The sequence below is a fragment of the Camellia sinensis genome, chromosome 10 (genome assembly GCF_055761805.1).
Source record: "Camellia sinensis isolate YWXY chromosome 10, ASM5576180v1, whole genome shotgun sequence".
Taxonomy (NCBI): domain Eukaryota; kingdom Viridiplantae; phylum Streptophyta; class Magnoliopsida; order Ericales; family Theaceae; genus Camellia; species Camellia sinensis.
In genome coordinates, this window is record NC_138970.1 from 57,206,628 (window position 1) to 57,229,624 (window position 22,997).

At 36.9% G+C, this 22,997-nt stretch overlaps 3 protein-coding genes and 1 non-coding gene across 5 annotated transcripts; 3 read left to right on the forward strand and 1 right to left on the reverse strand.

Moving 5' to 3' along the window:
• Window positions 1-3,025: 3,025 nt before the first annotated feature.
• On the forward strand, window positions 3,026-3,884 carry LOC114255892 (histone H4). The gene has a single exon (XM_028195439.2). The coding sequence runs from the start codon at window positions 3,385-3,387 to the stop codon at window positions 3,694-3,696; it is 312 nt and encodes a 103-aa protein (XP_028051240.1). The 5' UTR covers window positions 3,026-3,384; the 3' UTR covers window positions 3,697-3,884.
• Window positions 3,885-6,732: 2,848 nt separating this feature from the next.
• On the reverse strand, window positions 6,733-14,066 carry LOC114255891 (THO complex subunit 4B). Of its 2 annotated transcripts, none has more exons than XM_028195438.2 (5): window positions 13,729-14,066; window positions 13,450-13,608; window positions 8,538-8,606; window positions 8,246-8,454; window positions 6,733-7,189 (listed from the first exon to the last, which is right to left on the reverse strand). In XM_028195438.2, the coding sequence occupies exons 1-5, from the start codon at window positions 13,912-13,914 to the stop codon at window positions 7,147-7,149; spliced, it is 666 nt and encodes a 221-aa protein (XP_028051239.2). In that variant the 5' UTR covers window positions 13,915-14,066; the 3' UTR covers window positions 6,733-7,146. The 2 variants fall into 2 exon arrangements, with proteins under 2 accessions (XP_028051239.2, XP_028051238.2); XM_028195437.2 differs by having other exon boundaries at window positions 6,733-7,141; window positions 13,729-14,061.
• A 36-nt stretch (window positions 14,067-14,102) lies between these two features.
• TRNAV-AAC (transfer RNA valine (anticodon AAC)) lies at window positions 14,103-14,176 on the forward strand. Its single transcript has one exon. It is a non-coding gene; the product is annotated as a tRNA-Val (tRNA).
• Window positions 14,177-17,047: 2,871 nt separating this feature from the next.
• LOC145800407 (uncharacterized) lies at window positions 17,048-20,656 on the forward strand. The gene is made up of 5 exons (XM_082890078.1): window positions 17,048-17,344; window positions 17,414-17,797; window positions 17,846-17,977; window positions 18,086-18,160; window positions 20,273-20,656. The coding sequence occupies exons 1-5, from the start codon at window positions 17,048-17,050 to the stop codon at window positions 20,654-20,656; spliced, it is 1,272 nt and encodes a 423-aa protein (XP_082746204.1).
• The last annotated feature ends 2,341 nt before the right edge of the window (window positions 20,657-22,997 follow it).

The following is a 22,997-nucleotide window of genomic DNA, read 5'->3' on the forward strand; positions in this document are numbered from 1 at the left end:
AATGATGTCTTTCTTTACTCAAAAATGATTTTGAAAGAAAACAAGGTTTGCTTTGCTCTAAAACCAAGGGTTTGACTTGTGTTGGAAAAATATTGAAAGATGATGTTGGTTTTGTAATATCGCTCACGTCTTGATGACGGTGATGGACGATATTGATGATGATAGTGGAGTTGGATATGTTATATCGCTCACATCTTGGAAATAATGAAAATGTGTATTATTATTGAAAATTTCTATTTATTAGAGATATCTGTTTTGGGCTATCGGTGGAGGATAACTATGAATGTTGTATAAACAACATGAGAATTAGGTGAACTAAAACTAATTTTCTCATCCATATGCATTGAACATTGTTTCTCATTTAATACATTGAAAATATATATGATTTTGAGAAAAAAGGGTGAACGTTGGAAAGATGTGTGTATCACCAAATTAAGTTCGCTTATGTCCTGGGTGAAAGTCCCAAAAAACGTGCGTATACATGGGTGCCTATTCCCGTGGACGAAATATTCATAAAATGGCAATAGTAGCGCTTGTATAGGCTACGTTTACATGGGTGCTGTTTGACGATTTTTTGCGAACAAAATATCCGTGAAAGGTTGTACCAATTGAGAGTTCCCTTTGTTTTCTATTGTAAAGAATACGAATTCAAAATTGTGGTATAAACTGAGCATGGCATGGTTTTGAGAAAGAAATGTAATACATTTTGATATGAGCATTGCATATGTATTTCACCCTTATATCTTTGTTAATATTCATATATTGTGTTGGATTATTTCTACTGAGCTTTAACTCACCTTATATGGGAAAACCATTTTTAGGTGTTGGTGAGATGCCTTTGCCAAGGCAGTAGCTTGGGAGGATTGGAGCAAGAGCTTTATTTTGCTTACTTTGTTGTAATCAGTCTGTGTAAGCCTAGGGCTTTATATGTATTGGATATAGATCCATTTTGATGTAACCAAGCACAGCCTTGGATAGTTGCAGCCTTCAGGGCATTTCAGTTATTTGTATAACTTCTATTTCACCTTTTGATGTTGGCATATGCTATAGATTTAAGGTTAGGTCTTATGAATGTATATTCGCATATGTCACTCTTTTGTACAACTAAGTCTTGTGTATTATAAGAACTTTCTATCCTGATTAGGTTGTTATTTACTTACACTATGTTTGGGAACCTAGGTGAGAAAAGAAAAGAAAAGAAAGAATTACTTAAGTTACAAGAGAAAAGAAAAAAAAAGAAATGTTTGTGATTTCTCTCATTCTTATTTGGTTAGATTTCATTAAGAGAAAATAAAATAAATTATTTTATGTTATATTACCAAAATAACCTTTTTATATTTTCAATCATTTTATTTCTTTTATTTTTATAGGGACAAAATTGGTATTATGAAAGTAGTGATTTCTTTTATCTCCCAATCTCTTCATTTTTTGGAAGATTGAAAATGAGGCATATAAAAGAAATGAGTTTCTCTCTATTTCTTCTCATATCTCTCCACTTAGGTTATCCAAACAAGTAAAAGAAATACATATCTCTCCATTTCTTTTCTTTTCTCTCCAAATCACTCAATCCAAACATAGCGTTATTGTCATAGATGATTTATTGTAATTTATTTCGGGGTGTTACATGGAGGCTTTGAGAAAAATATTTAACCATAGAGTTGGGTTGGACTAAAACTTTTCGTCAATTTCATTTTTGGCTTGGACTTGGGATAAAAAGTTTTAGTTCCGATTCGACTCGTCTATTTATAAAATATTAATTTTAATTTTTATATTATCTAGTTACAAATCTTGACATAGCTCATATTTTGAGATGGTTAAGTTGAATCTAATGTTGAGTCAGATCTACATATATTCTTACTATATAGGGCCCACTTGGGCCAAATTCACCACAACTTAATGTTTGTCAACTTTATCTGAGATGTAGAGGGAAATTATATTTTCACATACCTTTTTATCTCTATGCACATCATATCTCAGTTCATATGCTTAATGAATTTGAAAAAAATTATTTTATTTAGTACACAATCCTTTATACCAGGAATATCCTCTTATTTATCATTCCACAACTAACCTTAATCTCTGATCATAACTAGTTACTGTCACCCAATCTTAAATTCATACCTCTACTAAGGCGATCAAGGGAGGAGGCCGTCGGTTATACTTACAATTTTGGTCTTATTTCTCAAGTCTATTCCCACACCTCCCACATGCATTTCTCTCTCTCTCAAATCTTTTTCTATGGCTCATATTGGAATCACACCCCTACATGTATCCCTGTTATTTTAGAACGTAGTGCAATCCTACTCTTTCAGTTTGAATACATTACATTGATCGCTTTTAATATTTAATTTTAATTAAAAAAAATGCACATGAAATATCTGTAAACAATATTTAGAAGAACTTGAGCTTGAGTTAGAGGTGAAGTTAAAAAACAGTCAGATTAGTAGAAGTAGGATGAGAGAGTAAGGATACAGAGATGATCCATTCCCTACAAACAAACTCACCTGAAGTGAAGGAGATGAGACGACTAACCAAACTAAACTACTAACAAATTTAAGTTTTGGATGCCTTGGAAATTAGGATTTTGGATGTGGAGGATAAAATAATATTTTAGTATTTTTATTTTAAGATAAAAAGGTAACTGTTTTTTTTTTTTTAGGGGTATGAAATGAGAGAATTTTATGTGTGAAAATAAAATTTCTGAGATATAAAAGGTGGAATAATATGGTGAAAGGGATTCATCAGAGGTAATGCCTGGAGATAAAATTTGACTAATCAACAGGGTATTATAATCATTTTACCATTAGTGATAGGGGGCGACAATTTAATTTTAGAAATTAAGGAGATGACAATGGCCTAGTTTGGGAAGATTAAAAAAAAAGATAAAAAGTCAAAAAGTTACTATTCTATTTAAGTCATATCATTTTTTTATACATCACTTCAAACCCAACCCAAATCCAACTCCTATTTCATAAAAAGTAAAAAAATACACTTATTTAATCTTTCCAAACTAAACCTAAAAATAAAAAAAAAATAGAGGGTGTCAATGTAATTTACCACATCGATTTCATGATCCCTCTCCAATGGAAGCCCACCAAAAAAGCACAATCCGCGAACACCAACCACAACGAACCATCCACCGTCGATCCAACCTTTATCAACGGTTAAAAACCATTCAAATCGATCGACACGGATCGCCATCCTCATCCGTCGATTCTCACTCTCAATCCAACGCTCCACATTCTTCCCAACCATTTCAAATCCCCCAAACACTCCCTATATAAATCATTCAATTCCTCTTTTCACTCTCATTGCAAACTCATCTTTCTCGTTAGCTCAAGCCCTTGAAGTTTCCACTCTGTGTAACTTTCTCTCTCTAGAAAAATGTCTGGTCGTGGCAAGGGCGGCAAGGGTTTGGGCAAAGGAGGAGCCAAGCGTCACAGGAAGGTCCTACGGGACAACATCCAGGGTATCACTAAGCCCGCGATTCGTCGTCTGGCTCGCAGAGGCGGAGTCAAGAGGATCAGTGGGCTCATCTATGAGGAGACTCGCGGTGTTCTCAAGATCTTCCTTGAGAATGTTATTCGTGATGCTGTGACCTACACTGAGCACGCTCGGAGGAAGACTGTGACTGCCATGGATGTCGTCTATGCTTTGAAGAGGCAGGGGAGGACTCTCTATGGGTTTGGCGGTTGAGTTGTCGCTGGTGTCTTTGTTAGGGTTTGGTAAAGGTAGGTTTGGGGGTTGTAAATTGTGTTGTTTTAGGATCAGGTTCTTGTGTTTTGAATTAGTTTAATCTACTGAAAATGTTAATTTGGATTGGAGATCTGTTTGTTCTTCAATGAATTATGTTTGATTTTGAATCTAGTATTTTGATGTGTTAATTTGGTGTTTGTTTTTAAGTTAGTTTGATTTCACTAACTTGGCATGTTTTCAAACGTGGATTTGAATTTTATGACTGAATTTTATACAGCTGAATTTACTTTATGTGTTTGTATGTACTGGGAGTCTGGAAATTCTTTCCTTTGATTGATCTATCAGTGGAGTGACTATGAATGAATGGTGAAGTTGCAATACATGACAGAAAGGAATATGACGATGGAGGTGTTCAAAGGTTAATGTAATTGATAAGCATGCTTGGGGTCTATAATGCGAATTTTGGGGGTGTTGAAGTTCTTGTTTTAACTTTTTGAAACATAATTTTTGAAATTTTTTTGTTTGATTGGAAATTTTTTTCAATAAATTTTCAAAATTATTGTCCTTTTCTTATAAATCAATTAATTAGTTTTTTTTCTCTTATTCTTAATTATTTTTTTCATATATATTTATCTAATTATAATAAAATAATTAATCATTTTAAATTTTTATATTTTAAAATTATTTTTAAAATATACAACTAAATAAAGGGGTGTTGTTAAAGATAATTAAAAATGGTGCTTTAAAATATTTATTAATGATGTGATATTTATTTTTTAAATAAAATAAAAAACAAGAAACATAATATTGTGTCACATTATTATTAGTGGTGATATTAATTAAGGTTTTCACTTATTTTCCGTAAACAAATTAAAAAAAATTCTGAAATTGTTTTTTTTAAATTTTTTTTGAAAATCTATTTCTCAAAATTAAACCAAGCACATTCAAAATATTTCGTTTAATTTATAATAATAATAATAATAATAATAATTAGTATTATTTATAATTATTAAATTAATTAAAAGAATTTAATTAATTTTTCAAACATAATTATTTAAATATATTAAAATAGTTAGAAAGTTAAAAACTGGACCCGGGTGCTGCTGTGACTTAGACTGTCACAGCAGTGATCACAGCCCGTGGGTTTGTCGAGTATAATTATTTTGAGTATAATTATTTATATTAAAAAGTAAGTTAAATAAAAATTTGTAATCTTATGATCGAATTTAAATTGTTTTATAAAAATTATTAGGATAATATAAACTGTTTATTTTTTATAAAATAAATGTGTTTTTATAAATTTTCAGATTTTTAATCAATTTAATATTTTTTATAAATAATTTATTTAACAAATTTTTTAATATGAACAGCTTATATTATTAAAAAGATTTGAAAAAATTATTAAAAAACCCCATGGGCTCACAGTAAATGTCACAGCAGCAACCCGGTTCCAAAAAAACAAGGCCTTTAGATATCGTAGAATAAAGAGAATTCATAGTGAGGAGATTGTTAGTAAGAGATTTAAGTAAAATTGTGTTTATTTTAATGATAGCTGTTAGTGTAGGAATTGTTAAATTATTTTTATACAAAATAATAAAACAAACAAAAAAATATAAAAAATTAAACATTAATATTTAAAAAAAAATTCCCAATATAAAAAAAATAAAAAAAATTCTAATCCCCTTACTATTTTTTTAATAGCATCTCCATCTCAATTCTCCTTTCAACCTCCATCTTTATCACCTCCTCCATCCTAATTTCCTCCCAAACTCTACAAACAAACACAACACTAAATAATTCCACTTCCATCCTAATCTCCTCCCATCTATTTAACCCCAAAACAAACTGGCCTTACTTATCACTACAAAGCTGCATTGGGCTTCATCGCCAATATTTGCTCTCTGTGTCTCCGTCTGTGTATCTGTTGCATGTATTACCTGGGAGGGAGGAAGCATTTTCGAGGTTGAATTGCTTACTATGGGAATTTCAATTCATCTTTGATGAACTACTCACCCAATCTTTTCAACAATAAAAATTTGATAAAAAGACTGAAATAATGCATATTAAACTAGCCGGGAAAAAAAGAAAAAAAGAAAAGAAAAGAAAAGAAAAGGAGATTTGTGTGATCGTAGTTCAGTCCAACAATCGGAGTAATCCCACAAAATATCAATTGACACTGCAAAAGGGCCAAAATATAACTCCAAGGCTCAAAACATGATCATTGCAGTGCAGGGTCCAGCAGAATAATATTTCAGAGTATTTTAGATCTGCAGTTTGCACGGGGATTTGACCATCGGGTGCACCATCCTTAACCTCTTTTACATTATAAGGAGTATCTTCAACGGGATAAAAGAGACAACGGGAAAAGCAGCTACAGAGAGATACCAGGCAAAAGAAAGAGTGACGCACATGCTTCACAGAATGAACACACTAGACTTGGAATGAGGTGCGAAGGTGATGGTTTAGGGACTATATCAAAACCTATTCATCAAAACCAACATACAAATTACATGAACTTAGAGGGAAGAAGGGAGAGAGAGAATCATATAGTCTAGCAACAACCTTTGTCCTCTATCAATTGATAGATGCTCTTTTTGGGGGGTAAGTAGACAATGTCTATCTTCCCTCCACAGAAGAAGAAGAGGCAAATGGAGGAATAGCGAAACCAGAATCACTTCAATTATTAAAAATAAAACGAGGGAATAATGGCACCGTTTGGGAAGGTGGGTTGGAGGCTTTTTTGGCTATTTTAACCACAAAAAACAAAATAGACTATTTTAGCCATAACAAACAAAACATCACATCCAACCCATAATCATTACATTCTTCTCTCACAAAAAAACTCAAAAAAGCCAAAAAGCCAAAAAGCCCTTCCCAAACCAAGCTTTTAAACCCAGGCTAAAATAGCCAAAAAAGCCAAAAAGCCAAAAAGCCAACCCACTTCCCAAACGGAGGCAATGTAGAAAACAAAAAGTGTTTTTTTTTGGGGGGGGTACAAAGGTGGCCCCTAAGCCAAGAAACGGAAAAAAGCAACAGTTTCTTTTAGTACAAACACCACTTTCTCATTAAGCCTTGCACTCATATTCAAGCTAAGAACATAAGAATCCTAAGCTTCACAACAAAAATCCAAGAAGAGTTTCTTTTGGTACAAACAACAATTTATCACAATCAAGCAAAGAACATAACAATACCAAGCTTCATTACAAAATCCAAGATGTCCTCAGTGATTTTGCATTTCCTTCTCCAAACTTTGCTATGCAAATCAGCACTTTTTTGCCTTCAATTTGTTTGCATTGCTTCAGTGTGATACTTCTCCAAATCAGCATCAAGATCTTCTGCTGATATCTTTTCACCACGACCTCTACCCTGTCCACGATCGCGATCCCTTCTAAACCCTCGGCCACCACCTCGAGGTTGTCCAATGGAACCACCTCGTCCTTGATTGCTGTCTCATTGGATAATAGTAGATGGCAAATACACATTAATCACTAATCTACAAACAAAATCTTATTAGAAGTGAAGCTAAATGAATACGAAATAAGAAATTTTCAACCACAATGCATACAATTCCAAAGAATCTAAGCAGTAATACTAAATTTGAGTTTGAGACTGAAACACACACATACATCAACAATCTTTCATCAAAAAGAGTCTTAAGGATTCTCATAAAACAATATACCTTAAGGGCATGTTTGATTGGGAGAATTATAGCATAAAATTGAGATTATTAATCCAGAGAACTCACATTCTAGTCTTTGGTTGTAATTTTTGTTATTCAGATTAGATTCCAATGGACATTTTATCCGAAAAAATTAACGAATTTTTTAATCCTACAACTAACTTTGCAAAACAAACATATAATTGGGATTATATATTTTCATATTTATTGCAAAACAATCATGTACAAGAGGGGATTATTTATTCTATTAATTCAGCTGGATAACCAATCCTACACTAATCCATGAATTGTAAATCCCCTCACTATTAATCTTGCTAATCAAATAGGGCCTAAATTTATAATCTATATGGACTATTTATCTCCAAATTATGTGATTCTCACTCAGATACGTTCCACAAATACATCACGCACATGCATCAAATGGTTACCTCAGATGTAAAGGGTCATTACAACATATTACAAGCTATATACATATTAGCTGTAACAGAAAGGCACATGTTGGCTGATGTTGAGCAACATATTGTGAGAAAAAAAAATGAAGTATTGTAACACAAAATTACTCCTATTCGATAAAAGGATGTCTCTTATCTATTCTTCGGTATGGGAAAAACTTCATGCTACAAGAAAGAAAAACAGACCCCCACCCAAACTTGGAATAGATACAATTAGACAAAATATATAATTATTAAAATGTGAACAAAAAGTTCTACCTGTTATACTATATTCAAAATGTGTATATATGTATATGTATATATAACATGAATTGGCTTGATACGCCAAGCAATCAAAACATGCAGCAATCAAATTTGAGGGGTAACAACGAGGGGAAGGGGGAGGTGGGAGAAGTCATGGTAGAATTGATGAGCAAACCTTCTGGGAGCACGATTTTGATTTCCATACATGACATTTGTAGATGGAGGTGGAAGTAGAGGTGGAAGTAGAGATGGAGCAGCAGGAGTAGCAATATTTGTTCCTACAATCTCGACTTTCATGGGCTTTCCATCCAATTGAACATTGTTGTATCTTTTGACAGCTGCCTCGGCATCTTTCCGTCGTGAGAAGACTACTTCTGCCGTTCCCTAATAGAAATAATCTTTTCTTAATGATGCAGGGCACAAACAATTCCTGGAAGGACCATAGTATTCCAAACTTGATGGGGTACCTTTGATCTTCCACTTCTATCATAATGAATTGAATATCGCTTTAGGTCCCCAACCTCTGAGAAGAGCTCCTGTAAATAAATAAACTCATTAAACCACAAAATAAAGCTTTACAGTTTCAAGCTCTTCTTATTAGATACAAAGTTCCATGTGGGCAATAGTGATAGAGACGCAACAGTCAGTTTAACAAACACTAGGACTGTTACTAAGGCTAAGAAAGCTTGAAGCCCGCCTGTTTGTGGGGATCAGCTTTGTTTTGAGTTTGAAGTCTTTGGACTATATCAAGCTTGGTCAAAAAATTAAGTTTGAATTCAATTTCAGGCTAAGCTTCAGCTAAGCCTAACTCAACTAGAGTCCATTGGATACAATGGGTTGAACTTAGGCCAAGGAAATTAAGCTATATTCAGGTTATCCAGAGCTTCACCTGGAATAATTGAAAACCTCACTCACACAAAATATATATATATATATATATAATTTATACAAAGTTCAATTAAAAAGCCTCACACACAAACAAAAATAATACAAAGTCAATCAACAGCTCAATACAAACCAAAGGGAAAAAATAAAAAATAAAACAAAACCATTTGGTTATGACTAGGGGAAAAAAAATCAATATAATAATATGCATTTTGATGTAATTAAGAAGCCCAAGAACCAGTAAATCTGTAAAAGTGAAAGAAAAATGAAATTGGATGATTTCAAGTTAGGACCTACTTTTAGCTCTTGGAATCAGATTCTAGCTCTGAGTTAAGTCTTAGGTTGATCAAGTTAGACCTTTTTATTGTCAATTGTCATGGTTGTGAATCAAGGGAATTGTGGTATTTTTTTTGAGTTCACTGAACATTGGTTGCAGTGGTTGTCTATGGATCTTAGTGTAGGTAAAGTTATGTTCTTCAGTCTTACCATATGGTTTTTTAGTGGAGTTAACTAACAAGTTGTTCAAACGTTTCATATATAATTATACAATGTTTTCACTAGCTTTGAAACTCTCTTTGAGATTGTGTGAATTCTTTGGGTTTGACATCTGACGAATTGTAAGAGTGATTCTCAAATTCTTCTTATGTTTCTTCTCCTTAGTTGAGGTACTTCATTAATACAAATCAAGCAAACTAAGCCTTGTATTCCAATCAAATGGAATTAGCTACATAAATCATTTTCCACCATTCCACATTGTCAACCTCTTTCTACCCTAAAAAGTCCTCTTTTTTTTTTTTTTTTTTTTTGGGGATAAGTATAATTATTAGAAGAGGCGATAAAGAGAGAAAAACCCTATACACTTGGAGAACAAAAAACCCTGTAACCTATGCATCTATCAAAATGTACAAATCCCTGAAAAAATTCACACAATAAAAACGAGAGAAGGGACAAGCCATTCTTACATATAATCAACACCCTAATCAATTCATAGAATCCTCCCACCCTCTTAAATCAGAGTTCAGTTCAAGTTTATCACCTAGTTTTCTGAAAGTGATGAAACTTGAGCCCATTGTAAGCAAGTAAACCTTACACATTAAAATCCTTTTTTTCTCTGTAACTTTGCGAATAATTATTCATTTGAATTATTATGTGCAATTATGTATGTATATATATACTCCCAAATATCTCCCACTTTCAACCCAATCTATAAAAAAAATTTAATTCTGGTTGAATGTGAAATATTTATAGGGCTATATACACATCCGATCCAACCTCAAGGCGAGGTTGTTGCCTAAGGCCTCACTTTTTTAAAAGACCTCCGATTTGTAAGCTACTTGTTTAGATGGCCAGCTAAAAACCAAACAAAAAAATCCTTGCTCAATACCTAATAAAAAAATGTGTCAAAAAAAAAAAAAAAAAAAAAAAAAAATCCAATGGACCTAAAAGGCTTAAAAAAACCTTCCAGTCCAACAGAAAAACAAAATTTCCTTATTAAAAGATCCAAATAATAAAAAAAATCTCCTTTTTTCAAAAGGCCTCCTACACCTAATAGTAAAGACTGTAAATAATACACAAATTTTAGGCCCTGTTTGTTTTCCTCTCTTACCAAGGTTCTGAAAAGCGGTTGCAGTCGTCGTAATGGTGGCGGTGGCGCAATTGCGGTTGCGGGTTGTAAACGCCGTAACATAATGGTTGCGGTAACCGGAACCGTGAATTTTTTTATTTTTTGCACAATTTGAAAAAAACTTACCGATGTGCATATTTTTTTTCCATAACATATTTATTGAGTTTTAAAATAAATATTGATCAATTTTTATAAATTTTTAAATATCATCCAATATATTTCATATTTTTAAATCACTATAAATTGAATTTTTTACATTTTAGTTTAATAATTAATGATTTTATATGTCATAAATCCTTATTACATTTGTGACAAAAAAAAAAATTATTGGAATTAGACGTATAAAATTATTTTTTTAATTATTATACTTGTGGAAGCATATGCAAATTTTAACTTGAATAGTTTTTAAAAAATAAATTAGACATGCTAATGCAATCATATAAAAATTATAAAGATTTTTTTTTTTTTTTTTTTTTTTTTGTTGAGTTTGGATCACTTGAATATTCATTCTCTTTTTGGATAACCTATAAATGAAAATAAAATAAACTAATCAAAACAAATTGACATGTATAAAATATGTATTAATATATAATTATAGGTGTTATGTGTTCTAGATATTTTACAAAAAAATCAATCACTAACTATTATATATAAGATAAACAATGACAAAAGTAAGAGAATAAATAAGAGCCTAAAAATATATATATCTATATATATATTTTAATCAAACCAAATAGATAATGACCACACTTTATTATTATTTTTAAACAATATATAGATAGACACACAAACAAAATGGTTGAGTGATAGCAGTTGAACAGAATAGTATAGGTTTTACAGCTTTAACAAATCAATAAAATGTTCATCTTCCCTCTTCTCTCTCTATCTCTTGCTCCTACATCTTCCCTCTTCATTTTCCCTCTTCTCTCTCTATCCCTCTTTCTCCATTTTCAGCTCTTTTCTTTTTGTGTTTTTTCGAAAGAAACAGTTTGGAACTATTATGTAACGGTGCGTAACAGGCCGTTACGGCCGTTACGACTGCTACAGCAGCCGCTGCGGCCGACACACCTATTAATTTCAATCACACTGCAAAAACGGCCGTAACGGGTAGCGGTAACCACCAAAACAGTTACGTAACGACGTTACGTAACGGTTGCAGCCGCTTTTTAAAACCTTGTCTCTCACAGTCCGGAGTGGACTATGAATGATGAATAATGAACATACCTCCTGTTTGTTTGCAGATTTGGGGAATGGATTCATAAGTCGGAGGGCTTTAGATGGGCCTTGGATACTAGGATTGTTAGTTTGTCCCAACACTTGGTATTGAAAATTAGTTCGTTAGTGTTAGGGGAGTGATTTACTTGTTTACCCTCTTCTCTTCTCTCTCTCTCTCTCTCTCTGTCTGTGTGTTCTCTTACCATATATATGCATATTTCATTTAGTTTTCTCACCAACCAAACAAAAATGTAGACAAATTGCAAATTCGATCAGTACAATTGAAGAGTGATACTCCGATCTTCGACTAAATCAGACAAAAGAGATACAAATCAAAAGTTATGCACGATATACATATACATACATACATATATATATGTGCAGATAATATATATATACCTATGATCTCCTCAGTGGAGGGATTGATAGCTTCACCGACTTCATCGAGGTTCGCCATTGACTCTCTCTCTCTCTCTCTCTCTCTCGCCATTGGGTGAAGTCACAGAGTGAAAGGCAACATTGTATTTTTTCAAAACCATGGGCTAGTTTTGGAAAAACCAAAATGATTTCTTTAATAATAATAATAAAAAAAAAAAAGATTAATAGTTAAATTTTTTATTATATGATTTCAATTTTAATTTTTGAATAGTTTAATTGGGTAATGCATTTATTAGTTGGTATAAGCTTAAATTTTATACCAATACAATAAGGATATTTGTGTAATTTTACATGGTTAATTCTAGTCCTATCTCTCAAAACAAACATGAACTATTACTAGTCTATTGGTTATCAAACAAACACATTTTTCTTAATCCTCTCACTATCAATCCTCTCTATTTTACTTCTGAAAACAAACGGGACCCTAATTAATTGAGGAGTACCATTAATTTCAACTCTACTATTTCTTTCATTGACTTTTAAAAGAAATCAACTAATTGAGGAGTACCATAACCATCTTTTTTATTCTTTTTGTTTGTGTTTGGATATGTAAGATGTTAGAAAAGTATAATAAACTAGAATAAAATATCATTGATGATGGCAAAAGTTGAACAGCATTGGTTCCATCTTTGTTTTTCTTTCGGTCTTTCACTTTTCTAGAAGACAACTTGCAAAAAAGTTATCAAGTTTATGTCTCTGCATCTTTAGATGTATTAGTGTGTTAACTTCTATTTTAAAACAAACTTAGCATTAAAAATTACATTCCTATCTCACAAGATATTAAAGAACATATCTACAATTCCTTAACACATTTAAGATATGACATTCAAATAAGTTTGGATGCATCTTCCTTTAGAATCATTTTGCATAAACATAGACTGCTGAAATTCTTCTTCTTCTATTTTTTTTTTTTTTTTTTGTTGATAACTGGGTGTCCGGGCCAACTTATGCTCACATCGACTAATCCTAAGGCCCTGAAGTTAACAACTGGATAAACCTCCAGTGGAACTCGAACTTGAGGACTTAGAACTTATCTTCAAGTTTTTACTACTCGGCCAACCCCTTGGGGTTGAAATTCTTCTTTTATTTACCTCATTCTCAAATCTAACTATGAAGCAAGCAAGTTTTCGAGTATATTTCAGGCAACAGTGAGACCAAAACACATACTGAAACCAAAATTCACAAAAACATGTAAGAGTTGGGGAAAAAAATATTACCTTGATGTCTTCAATAGAGACTCCATAATCCAAGTTAGAGATGAGGAGTTTCGTGCCGGTCTCGATTGCGGACACTCGACCAACCTGCGCTGAGTACGCCACCGCCGCCGCGTGGTCTGCGAACATGTCATGCTGCCAATTCGTCTCCGGCGCTTGAACCTGATATTTCACATTCACAGATCTAATCCTCTCTCTCTACCCCTCTCTCTCTCTCTCTATATATATATACACATACATATAGTTGAAGAAAAAGGTTGAATTGAGACTGTTTGAGCTCACCTTTCCGAATGAGTATGGAGTGGAACGATTTGAGGTACGATTGGGGAGTCGACGAGAGGGACCAGGGCCTGAGTTACGAGCTCTGCCGCCTCTAGGGTTAGATCCTCCACCTCCAGCTCCTGCTGCTGCTCCAGATTTCTTGTTCATCTTTATCAAATCGTCAAGGGACTTGTCTAAGTTCGACATCTTTGAGAAGCTACTACAGGGCTGTTGAAAGATACCCAAGGTAGATTTGGATTTTCACAATTAGGGTTTTAGAGAGAGATTTTTTTGGAAGAGAAGAGAGAGAAAATATGGGAACAATAACTGAAATGGATAAGAAGTCAAGATTATGTATAATATATATAATTATTTAAATAAATTGAATCATAAGAGGTGTCGTGGTGTAGCTGGTTATCACGTCAGTCTAACACACTGAAGGTCTCCGGTTCGAACCCGGGCGACGCCAACTCAAGCCAAAAGCAAAATTGGTTTTGTTTTCTGAAAAATGCGGCAGACCCCAACAAAACTCGAATCCGGATCCTCGGCAGCCCCAAAACGACGTCGTTTTGGGTTTTTTTTTTTTCTTTTCTTCTTCTTCGTTCTCGTTTTCTCTCTCTTCGAACGGAAACCAGAGGGAGGGGAGGGGAGAGGGAGAAGGGGGAGGAAGGAGGAGGGAGGAGACTGCGCAGCCGTCCGATCGTCGTCTCGCCTCGCCATCGAAGCTCGTCGCAGCTCGTCGCCGGCCGTCGCAGCTCATCGCCTCCTCCTCCTCCTCCTCCTCCTCCCCCACTGGTTATGGCCCCCTCCAGTCCTGCCTCCTCCTGCCTCCTCCTTCCTCCCACTTCTCCCTCCTTCCTCCCTCTCTTCCTCTGCGTTTTTTTTTTTTTGAAAATTTGCCCCCAAAACGACGTCGTTTTGGGGGCTGCTGGGTTTGGCTGCCGAGTAGGGCGGCCGTGAATCCGCGCTCAACAAAACCCACCCCAGTGATTGGAAGGAAAGAAAAAAAAAAAGAAAAAGAACACTGGCCAATGAAAATGAGCTGGGGGTCCCTAGTAGCTCTGTTGTTTTCTCTCAATTTTTATTTCTTTATTTATTTTTATATCAATGAGACATTCTTCTTGAAATGTGAGAATTGAATATTTGTGTACAATCATGTAATTAAACTTTTGTCATATGTGCTATTTTTAAAATAGGATGATGGGATATTATTGTAATATGTGTATTATTATTTTATTATATTTCTAAATATGAGTATGCTTTATTTGGAAGTTTTATTATATTTTTAAATATGGGTAAATTTCATTTAGAATATTTTAATGTGAGATAGGATTTATGGGAATAAACTATCTATAAGTCATCACTATAGGAATTATTAGTAAATGTCCCTTTAAAAAATTCATTAAAGCCTTATAAAATCTGTCTGGTTGAGTTTTCAAATATATTTTTTGTTTGTAAAAATTAATTTGATGAAAATAAATTAATTTTTTTTTCAATTTTTAAAAACTTAGATTTTCAAGAAAAAAAAATCATAATAAAATGATGTGTGTTTATGTTTTTTTTTTTCTTCTTCTTTTTCTTCTTTTTATTTTTTACCCAAACTAATTTTAATTTTTTTAATAAAAAAATTTATGAAAACTAAACCAAACAGTACTGTTTCAAAGATGTTGTCAAATGAGGCGTAATTCCAACCCTTAGAGATTTGGTCATTGACAGCAACTTCAATGTTTAATCAAAATTTGATAAGAATTCTTCCAAATTCATATTCGGCAATGTACTCTCTTACACTTCAAAATATAGTTGTGGGGACATATTTTGAGAGTGACAGCACGTGGTTAAGGCGATGCCGAAGTATCAGCCGAGGTGTCACATAGCCTGGTCACGTTGCTAAGATGATCTCAGCTAGGCCGATGTCATCTGCGGAGATACTGGAATTCGAGATAAGTAGATAAGGGACAAGAGTCCCAGAACGGAGGGAGGATCTTAGCCTAGATAGAGATAAGGCTCAAGAAGAGTTTATCTTTATCTAGACGAGGGTCCAGGATAAGCATGGAGTCAGAGTTCATTAAAGTAATACTTTTAAGGGGATTAGGTCATGGCTGGATATAAAAGCAAGGTACCATCGTGGGTCTGAGGTAAATTCTTTTCTAGTGAGTTTTGAGTACTCTTTACTATCTTTAAGAGATATTGATTATTGACTTGATCGTCGAAGTGTCCCTGGGTGGACGAACCACCGCCGGATTCTCATCTTCTTGTGCAGGTTGTTGGGCTTAATTTATTCTGCCGATACTCTCCACTTGAGTTCCCCGTTTAGTTGTGTGGTTGGAAAACAACAGCCATAATTTGGCGCCGTCTGTAAGAACTTAAGGAGAATAGATGGCCAACAATGGGTAGGGAGAAAAGATCGGGGATGACGTCCTAGGGGGAGTGGTAAACATGTCGATTCTAACATCGAGGAAGAAAACCATAATGAATGAGCACAGGATCAGAATCCTGGGGAGAAGGGCGTCGGCAAAGAGGGAGATGCCCAAAGAAAGCAGGCCGAGATGAGTATTACAACGAGAGCGACCTCTAGATATTGAAGGATAGATGCCTGAGGAGGGACGGCGAGATGAAGGGGATGACAAATAAATTGGCAGACCTACAATCAGTTGTCAACTTCATGATGCAAAACAACGTGGTGCAATCACCGTACCCGTTGTAGGGCACGCCGATACCAGCGACCAAGATCAACGCCCAGAAATGAGAGCAAAAAGCAGTCCCAGTAGTCCATCAGTATAACAAGGAGAAGAAACGTTCACATCGGCCTTCACGGGATGTCGAACGAGCAGAGTTTGTGAGAGGTAAGTCTCAGAGGAATCCTTATACCAAGGGAACCAAAGAACATTGGCATATCCAGGGGAAATGACTTTGCTTTGATACAGTAAATAAAGAAAAATCCAAGAGGACGCACCACGACGCCGGGAGCAGCGCGCCAAAAAGGCTAAAATCTGTTGATAGCCGAGCTTTTGGACGAACGAATGAGGATTTGAGGGACTAACTCCAGAGGAAGCAACAAAACACCGAGGTCACATCCCCCGTCAAGCTGAGAACACCGTTTTCAATGGAGTTAGATAGCTTTGAGGCCCCAAAGAGGTTCCATATGCCGAGGTTTTAGATTTATAACGGTAAGTTCGATTCGAACTTTCATGTCGGCTTATGTTTGAATTCAATGGCTTTGTATACTGGGAACTAGCAGTTGTTGTGCAAGGTGTTCCGCTCATTCTTTGGGAAAATTACATCGGATTGGTTCCACAAGTTGCGGAAAGGAACTGTGAAAAGTTAGGAAGGCCTGACCAAGATGTTTGTGGCTAGGTTTGTTACGAACAAGTTGCAGCCATTAAGGGTAGACTCCCTGATGGCTCTGAAAATTGGCGATGGTGAAAGCCTCAGGACATATGCCAAAAGGTATTATGAGGTGTTCAATCGAGTACTGGGACGCAACCAAGAGCTGGCGGTCGTGTCTTTTAAGAATGACCTGGAGAATGAATGCCTCCTCCAGAAGTCACTGGCGAAGACTCTACCAAAAAATATGGAGGAACTTATGGCTCAGATTGAAAAATACGCCAGAGCAGAAGAGGATATGCCGAGAACAAAGGTGCCGAAACAAGAGAAGAGAAACGGCTAGCCAAAGCGAGTTTGAGGTAACATTGGTTTTAACAAGCAGGAGATAAGGTTGAGGGCTACGCAGACAGTCACCACTGTGTTTTGGATCCCGGTTTACAAAGTTCTAGAAAGAATCAAGAACCAGCCGTATTATAGAGCGTTGAAGAGAGAACCTGGCGAGTTTATGGGAAGGAGCTTTGGGAAGCACTGTGCCTACCATAATGAGTATGGACACTTGACTCAGGGCTGCAGGGCTCTGAAGACACACTTGGAGGATTTGGTCAGACATGGTCATCTGCGAGACCTAGTAGATGAGGCCAGAACAAGGGAAGAGCAGACAAGACTGCCCCAAGCACCGGTAGCTCCACCTCCACCACCACTACAACAACAAGCAGATGGACTTCGGGTGATCAATGTTATTCACTCAAAGGTTAATGAGAATGAGGTGCGTGAGGAGACTCAGAGAGTGAGGCACCTGCAACATATGTATTAGGTCCAGCAGAAGAAGCTTAGGACCAATGAGTACCAGGGACCAATGGTCTCTTTTGTCGAGGCAGACCTGGATATGATGCAACATCCATACAATGATGCCTTGGTGATAACGCTAAAGGTTGGGGGCTGCCAGGTAAGGCTCATACTAGTTGATTAAGGCAGTTCTTGTGACATCATGTTTGTTAGATATTACAAAGAGCTTGGCCTTCACCTATATGATCTGGAACAATCCAACATCCAGATGGTTGGATTCAACGGAACACCGACGTGGCCTCTAGGAGCCATGAATTTCAAAGTGCAAACAGGCACGGAGAATGTAAGCATAGAGTTTACAATAATTGACAACCCTTCCCCTTACGATGTTATCTTGGGAAGACCGTGATTGTACGCAATGGGGGCTGTTCCCTCAACATTGCTCCAGTTGTTGCGGTTCCCAACGGAGCATGGAATTGAGGAGGTCAGAGGGGATTAGGTGCAGGCAAAAAATTGCTCTATGGCAGCAATGAAATCCACCTGCAACGTACGAGAGGCAAAAATAGTAAAAATTGAAGACGGGGATATTGAGGTCCTGGATGACGTCGGCAAAGAGCTGGCCGATAAGAGTGAGGAAGACTTGAAGAAAATTCTGGTAAAAGAAGATGATGTAGAGCGTTTCTTCCTTTTCGACTCAGACTTAGCCGAGGAGGAGGAGAGGGAGTTGGAGGCTTTCTTGCCAGCAAAATAAAAGTGTTTGCTTGGACGCCATACGAGATACTTCGCATTGACCCCGAGGTCACTTGTCATAGGCTCAATGTAGATAGGTCGTCTAAACCTGTCATTCAGCGGGCAAGGAGGCCTATGTTGATTTATGTGGAGGCAATAGAGAAGGAAGTGGACAAGTTGTTGGAAGTCAAGGCTATTCGGGAGGTGAACTACCCAACCTGGCTGTCCAACACAGTAGTTGTGAAAAAGAAGAATGAGAAGTGGAGGGTCTGTGTGGACTTCACTAGCCTGAATAAGGGTTATCCTAAAGATAGCTTTCCTCTGCCTAATTGATCAACTAGTGGATGCTACTTCAGGGCATGGGAGAATGAGCTTCCTGGATGCTTACAGGGGATACCACTAGATAGAAATATACTCTCTTGACGAGGAGAAGACTGCATTCATCACCCCAAAAGGGCTGTACTGCTATAGAGTGATGTCTTTTGGGTTGAAAAATGCATACTAGAGGTTGGTGACCAAGATATTCAGACATCTGATTGGTAAGACAGTAGAAGTATACATTAATGACATGGTCGTGAAGACCAAAGAACATGAGAATCATTTGGCCGACTTGAAGATAGTTTTTGATATCCTGAGAACATATCGGCTCCAACTCAATGCTTCAATGTGCATTTGGAGTTGGGTTTGGCAAGTTCCTGGGATACTTGGTTACCAGAAAGGATGTTGAGGCAAGCCCAAATCAAATCAAGGCCATTCTTGACTTAAAGAGCTCGACGTCAGCCAAGTAGGTCCAGATTTTGACCGGCAAGGCGGCAGCCCTGAAAAGGTTTATCAGCTGAAGTTTTGATAGGAGTAAACCATTTTTTAGTTTGTTAAAAAAGGCCACAGATTTTTTGTGGACAGAAAAGTGTGAAGTCGCCTTGACCGACTTGAAAAAGTACCTGACAACAGCTCCAGTTCTGTCAAATCCAGTACCTGGAGAAGAATTGTTCCTATACTTGGCAGTTTCAAAACACGCAGTAAGCGCGGTAGTAATCCAAGAAGAGGAAGGAGAATAAAAGACTGTATACTATGTAAGTAAGACCCTAGCAGGTGTAGAAATTAGGTACCTTCCCTTAGAAAAACTAACACTAGCCCTAGTGATGGCTTTGAAAAACTGAATCACTAATTCCAAGCTCACAAGATTGTAGTGCTAACTGAGCATCCTTTGAAGTCCTTGTTGCAGCAAGGAGATCTGACAGGCAGGGTAGCCAGATGAGCAATAGTGCTGGGCTAATATGACTTGGAATTTAAGCCCAGAACAGCAATTAAAGGCCAAGTTCTGGCTGACTTTATGGCCAAGTTCACCCCTGGTGCCATCCCGTGTTGGACTCCGGTGAGCGACGGTTTGGGATGCCTAGGAGAGCAGGAAGAAACCCAACTAGGGCCCAAGAACCCCACTCTAGGAAAACAGAAGAAAGAAGAGAAACCAAAGCCCTGCGACATCTGCATCGGAGACTTCTTCCATCTGTTTGTTGATGGAAGTTTAAACCGTCAAGGAGCGAGGGCAGGAGTAGTGTTAGTGTCGCCAGATGGACAAATGTTAGAGCAGTCTATTCGTTTGGGGTTCAAGGCCTCAAACAACGAAGCAGAGTATGAGGCACTGATTGTAAGGTTAAAATTAGCAACAGCACTGGAAGCCGATGAGGTGGTAGTCTTTTGTGACTCATAACTTATTGTGAATCAGGCAACAGGTGAATATGCAGCCCGGGATGAAAAAATGATAGCCTATGTCAAAGAGGTTGTTAGACTGCTAGCATTGTTACCGGAATGCCGGCTACAGCAGGTTAGTCAGGATGATAATACTCATGCCGATGCCTTGGCTAACCTAGCTAGTACAATGAAATCAAGGGAGACAAGGACAATAATGGTTGATTATTTGTCGGGCCCAATTGTAGAACCACTGCTTACAGAGTACGAAGCAATGTGTGTGGAGATGGGTCCAAGCTGGATGGATACAATAGTGATGTTTCTCAGGGATGGTAAGCTGCTAGATGACCGAAAGAAGGCGCACAAGACAAGATTGAGGTCAGCCAGGTTCAGCCTAACAGCAGAAAACCATCTCTGCTGAAGGTCCTTTATAGGGTCCCTTTTGAGATGTGTACATCCCTCCCAGGTTGAGGACTTCCTGTATGAAATTCATGAAGGTGTATGTGGCAGCCATGCTGGGGGCAGATCACTGGCCCATAGAGCCATATCCTAGGCATACCGGTGGCCATACATGCAGAAAGATGTTGAAACTTATGTGAGAAAATGTGAGAAGTGTCAAAAGTTTGCACCTTTGACACATCAGCCAGCAGCAGATTTGAACCCAGTGTCTAGTCCTTAGCCGTTTGCCCAGTGGGGCATGGACCTAGTAGTGCAACTACCCCAGGCAACTGGATAGAGAAAGTTCTTGTTAGTAGCCACAGACTACTTCACAAAGTGGGTAAAGGCAGAACCCTTGGCGAGGATTAGAGATGTGGATGTAAAGAACTTTATTTGAAAGAATATAATCACCAGGTTTAGGATTCTGAAAGCCATTGTGGCAGACAATGGCACCCAATTTGACAGTAGATTGATCAAGAGCTTTTGTGCTAAATACAACATTAAGAACTACTACTCTACTCCTAGTTTTTCCTAGAGTAATGGTCAAGTAGAAGCATCCAACAAGACCATCTTGGATGGGATCAAGAAGAGACTGGAAGCCACAAAGGGAAAATGGGAGGAATAATTGCCCAATGTGCTCTGGACATATCGGACTACGTCGAGGAGATCAACTGGGGAGTCTCCTTTCGCCATGGCTTATGGCAGTGAAGCAGTTATCCCGCTGGAGGTAGGCATCCCTGGGATCAGAATCCAGGGAGTAGAGAATGGTACCAACGAGGCATTTCTGGCCCGTGATTTGGACCTGCTGGAGGAAAGAAGAGAGAGAGCAGCAATTCGGCTGGCGGCATACCAGCAACAGTTTGCTAGGGCTTACAACAAGAAAGTCAACCTACGAGAGTTCAAGGTTAGGGACCTCGTCTTGAGGAAAGTGGTCGGCAATAAGAAGGATCCTAAGGAGGACAAACTTAGCCCAAACTGGGAAGGACCTTACAGAATCATCTCAGTTGCTGGCAATGGGGCATATCGGCTCGATGACAGTGATGGCAACGAGTTGCCATGACCTTGGAATACTTGCAATTTGAAGTTTTTTTATCATTAGTTTTTGTTTTTTTGAGATTCATGTTATAATTAGCCGAAGTTTTAATAAAGTAATAGTTTGATTTTGTTTTTAATTCCAAATTTGTGTGATAAGACTGAATAGTCTTATGACGATGTTTCAGATTAAAACATGACAAATAACTTAGACTCATCATATGGTAGAGTTAAATTATACTTACCAATGGTGGAGTTGAACTAAGTTGGCGATGTTTCCGATTGAAACATGACGAATAACTTAGACTTATCATATGGTAGAGTTGAATTATACTTACCAACGATGGAGTTGAACTAAGTTGGCGATGTTTCCGATTGAAACATGACGAATAACTTAGACTTGCCATATGGTAGAGTTAAATTGCCATATGGTAGAGTTGAACTAAGCTTGATCTAGTTGGATTAACAGAGACACCGAGGAACAAGACCTCGACAAGTCTTCATTTGAACTCGACCTCGGCAAGAATTAGAGCTGCTTACTTAATATGAACATAAGTGATACTTACGTTCACATTAGGGGGCATGAAGAATACTTGTAAAAATGTTTGAATAAAATATTTTTAAGTGTTGTTTTGCCGAGATCACAGTAAAAGGTGAACTCCGAGGTAAGTTGGTCCGAGGTGACCAACTAATTCTGCACCTGAGATGAAATGGATCCAAGGTGATACATGTCAGATGTATTCTAACCTGAAGTGGTTCCACTGTTAAGATGTACTTTGAGATATGCAAAAAATATTCTAAGTGTGGAAACATGCAAGGCAAAGAAGGAAAGTAGTAAGCATACACGAAAAGAAGTATTCAACACTTAGTGAAAAGAGAACTCACATTCAACAAAAGATTACTTGTTCAGAAACAAAAGAAGGCATATCGGCCAAACAAAAACAAACATTGTTCAAACAAAAACACGTTACAATTGAAAGAGAAAAAGTTCAAGGGAAAGAAGGAAAAAAAAAAAAAACTAAGCACTATGATCTTTTGTAGTGGTATCGGACTTATCAGCCTTGGCTGTTGGCATTGTTTCGGCCTCGGCAGACAGCTGCTTTAACTTCTCGGCCTCGATCTCGGCATTTATTTCTTGAAGGGTCTGGTCAAGGCTCTTCTCAGCTGCCTGAAGCTTGGTTTCAAAAGTTGTCTGCTTAGGAGCGGTACTCTTAGAAACCTCATCTTCTTGAGTCAAGTCTAGGACTTGTTCATTTAGAGTGAGGGACTTGGCCCCAAGAGTAGCTTGTTCT

Bases quoted from the DNA above. Each gene is read 5' to 3' on its own strand.
- LOC114255892 (XM_028195439.2), top strand. From the start codon at position 3,385: ATGTCTGGTCGTGGCAAGGGCGGCAAGGGTTTGGGCAAAGGAGGAGCC.
- LOC114255891 (XM_028195437.2), bottom strand. From the start codon at position 13,914: ATGTCGAACTTAGACAAGTCCCTTGACGATTTGATAAAGATGAACAAG. The intron at 13,609-13,728 runs GTGAGCTCAAAC...GTGAAATATCAG, and splicing joins CTCCATACTCATTCGGAAAG to GTTCAAGCGCCGGAGACGAA. The intron at 8,455-8,537 runs GTACCCCATCAA...TATTTCTATTAG, and splicing joins ATAGAAGTGGAAGATCAAAG to GGAACGGCAGAAGTAGTCTT.
- LOC145800407 (XM_082890078.1), top strand. From the start codon at position 17,048: ATGTTTGTGGCTAGGTTTGTTACGAACAAGTTGCAGCCATTAAGGGTA. The intron at 17,345-17,413 runs GTGCCGAAACAA...TTTAACAAGCAG, and splicing joins AGGATATGCCGAGAACAAAG to GAGATAAGGTTGAGGGCTAC. The intron at 17,978-18,085 runs GTAAGGCTCATA...TCCAACATCCAG, and splicing joins TAAAGGTTGGGGGCTGCCAG to ATGGTTGGATTCAACGGAAC.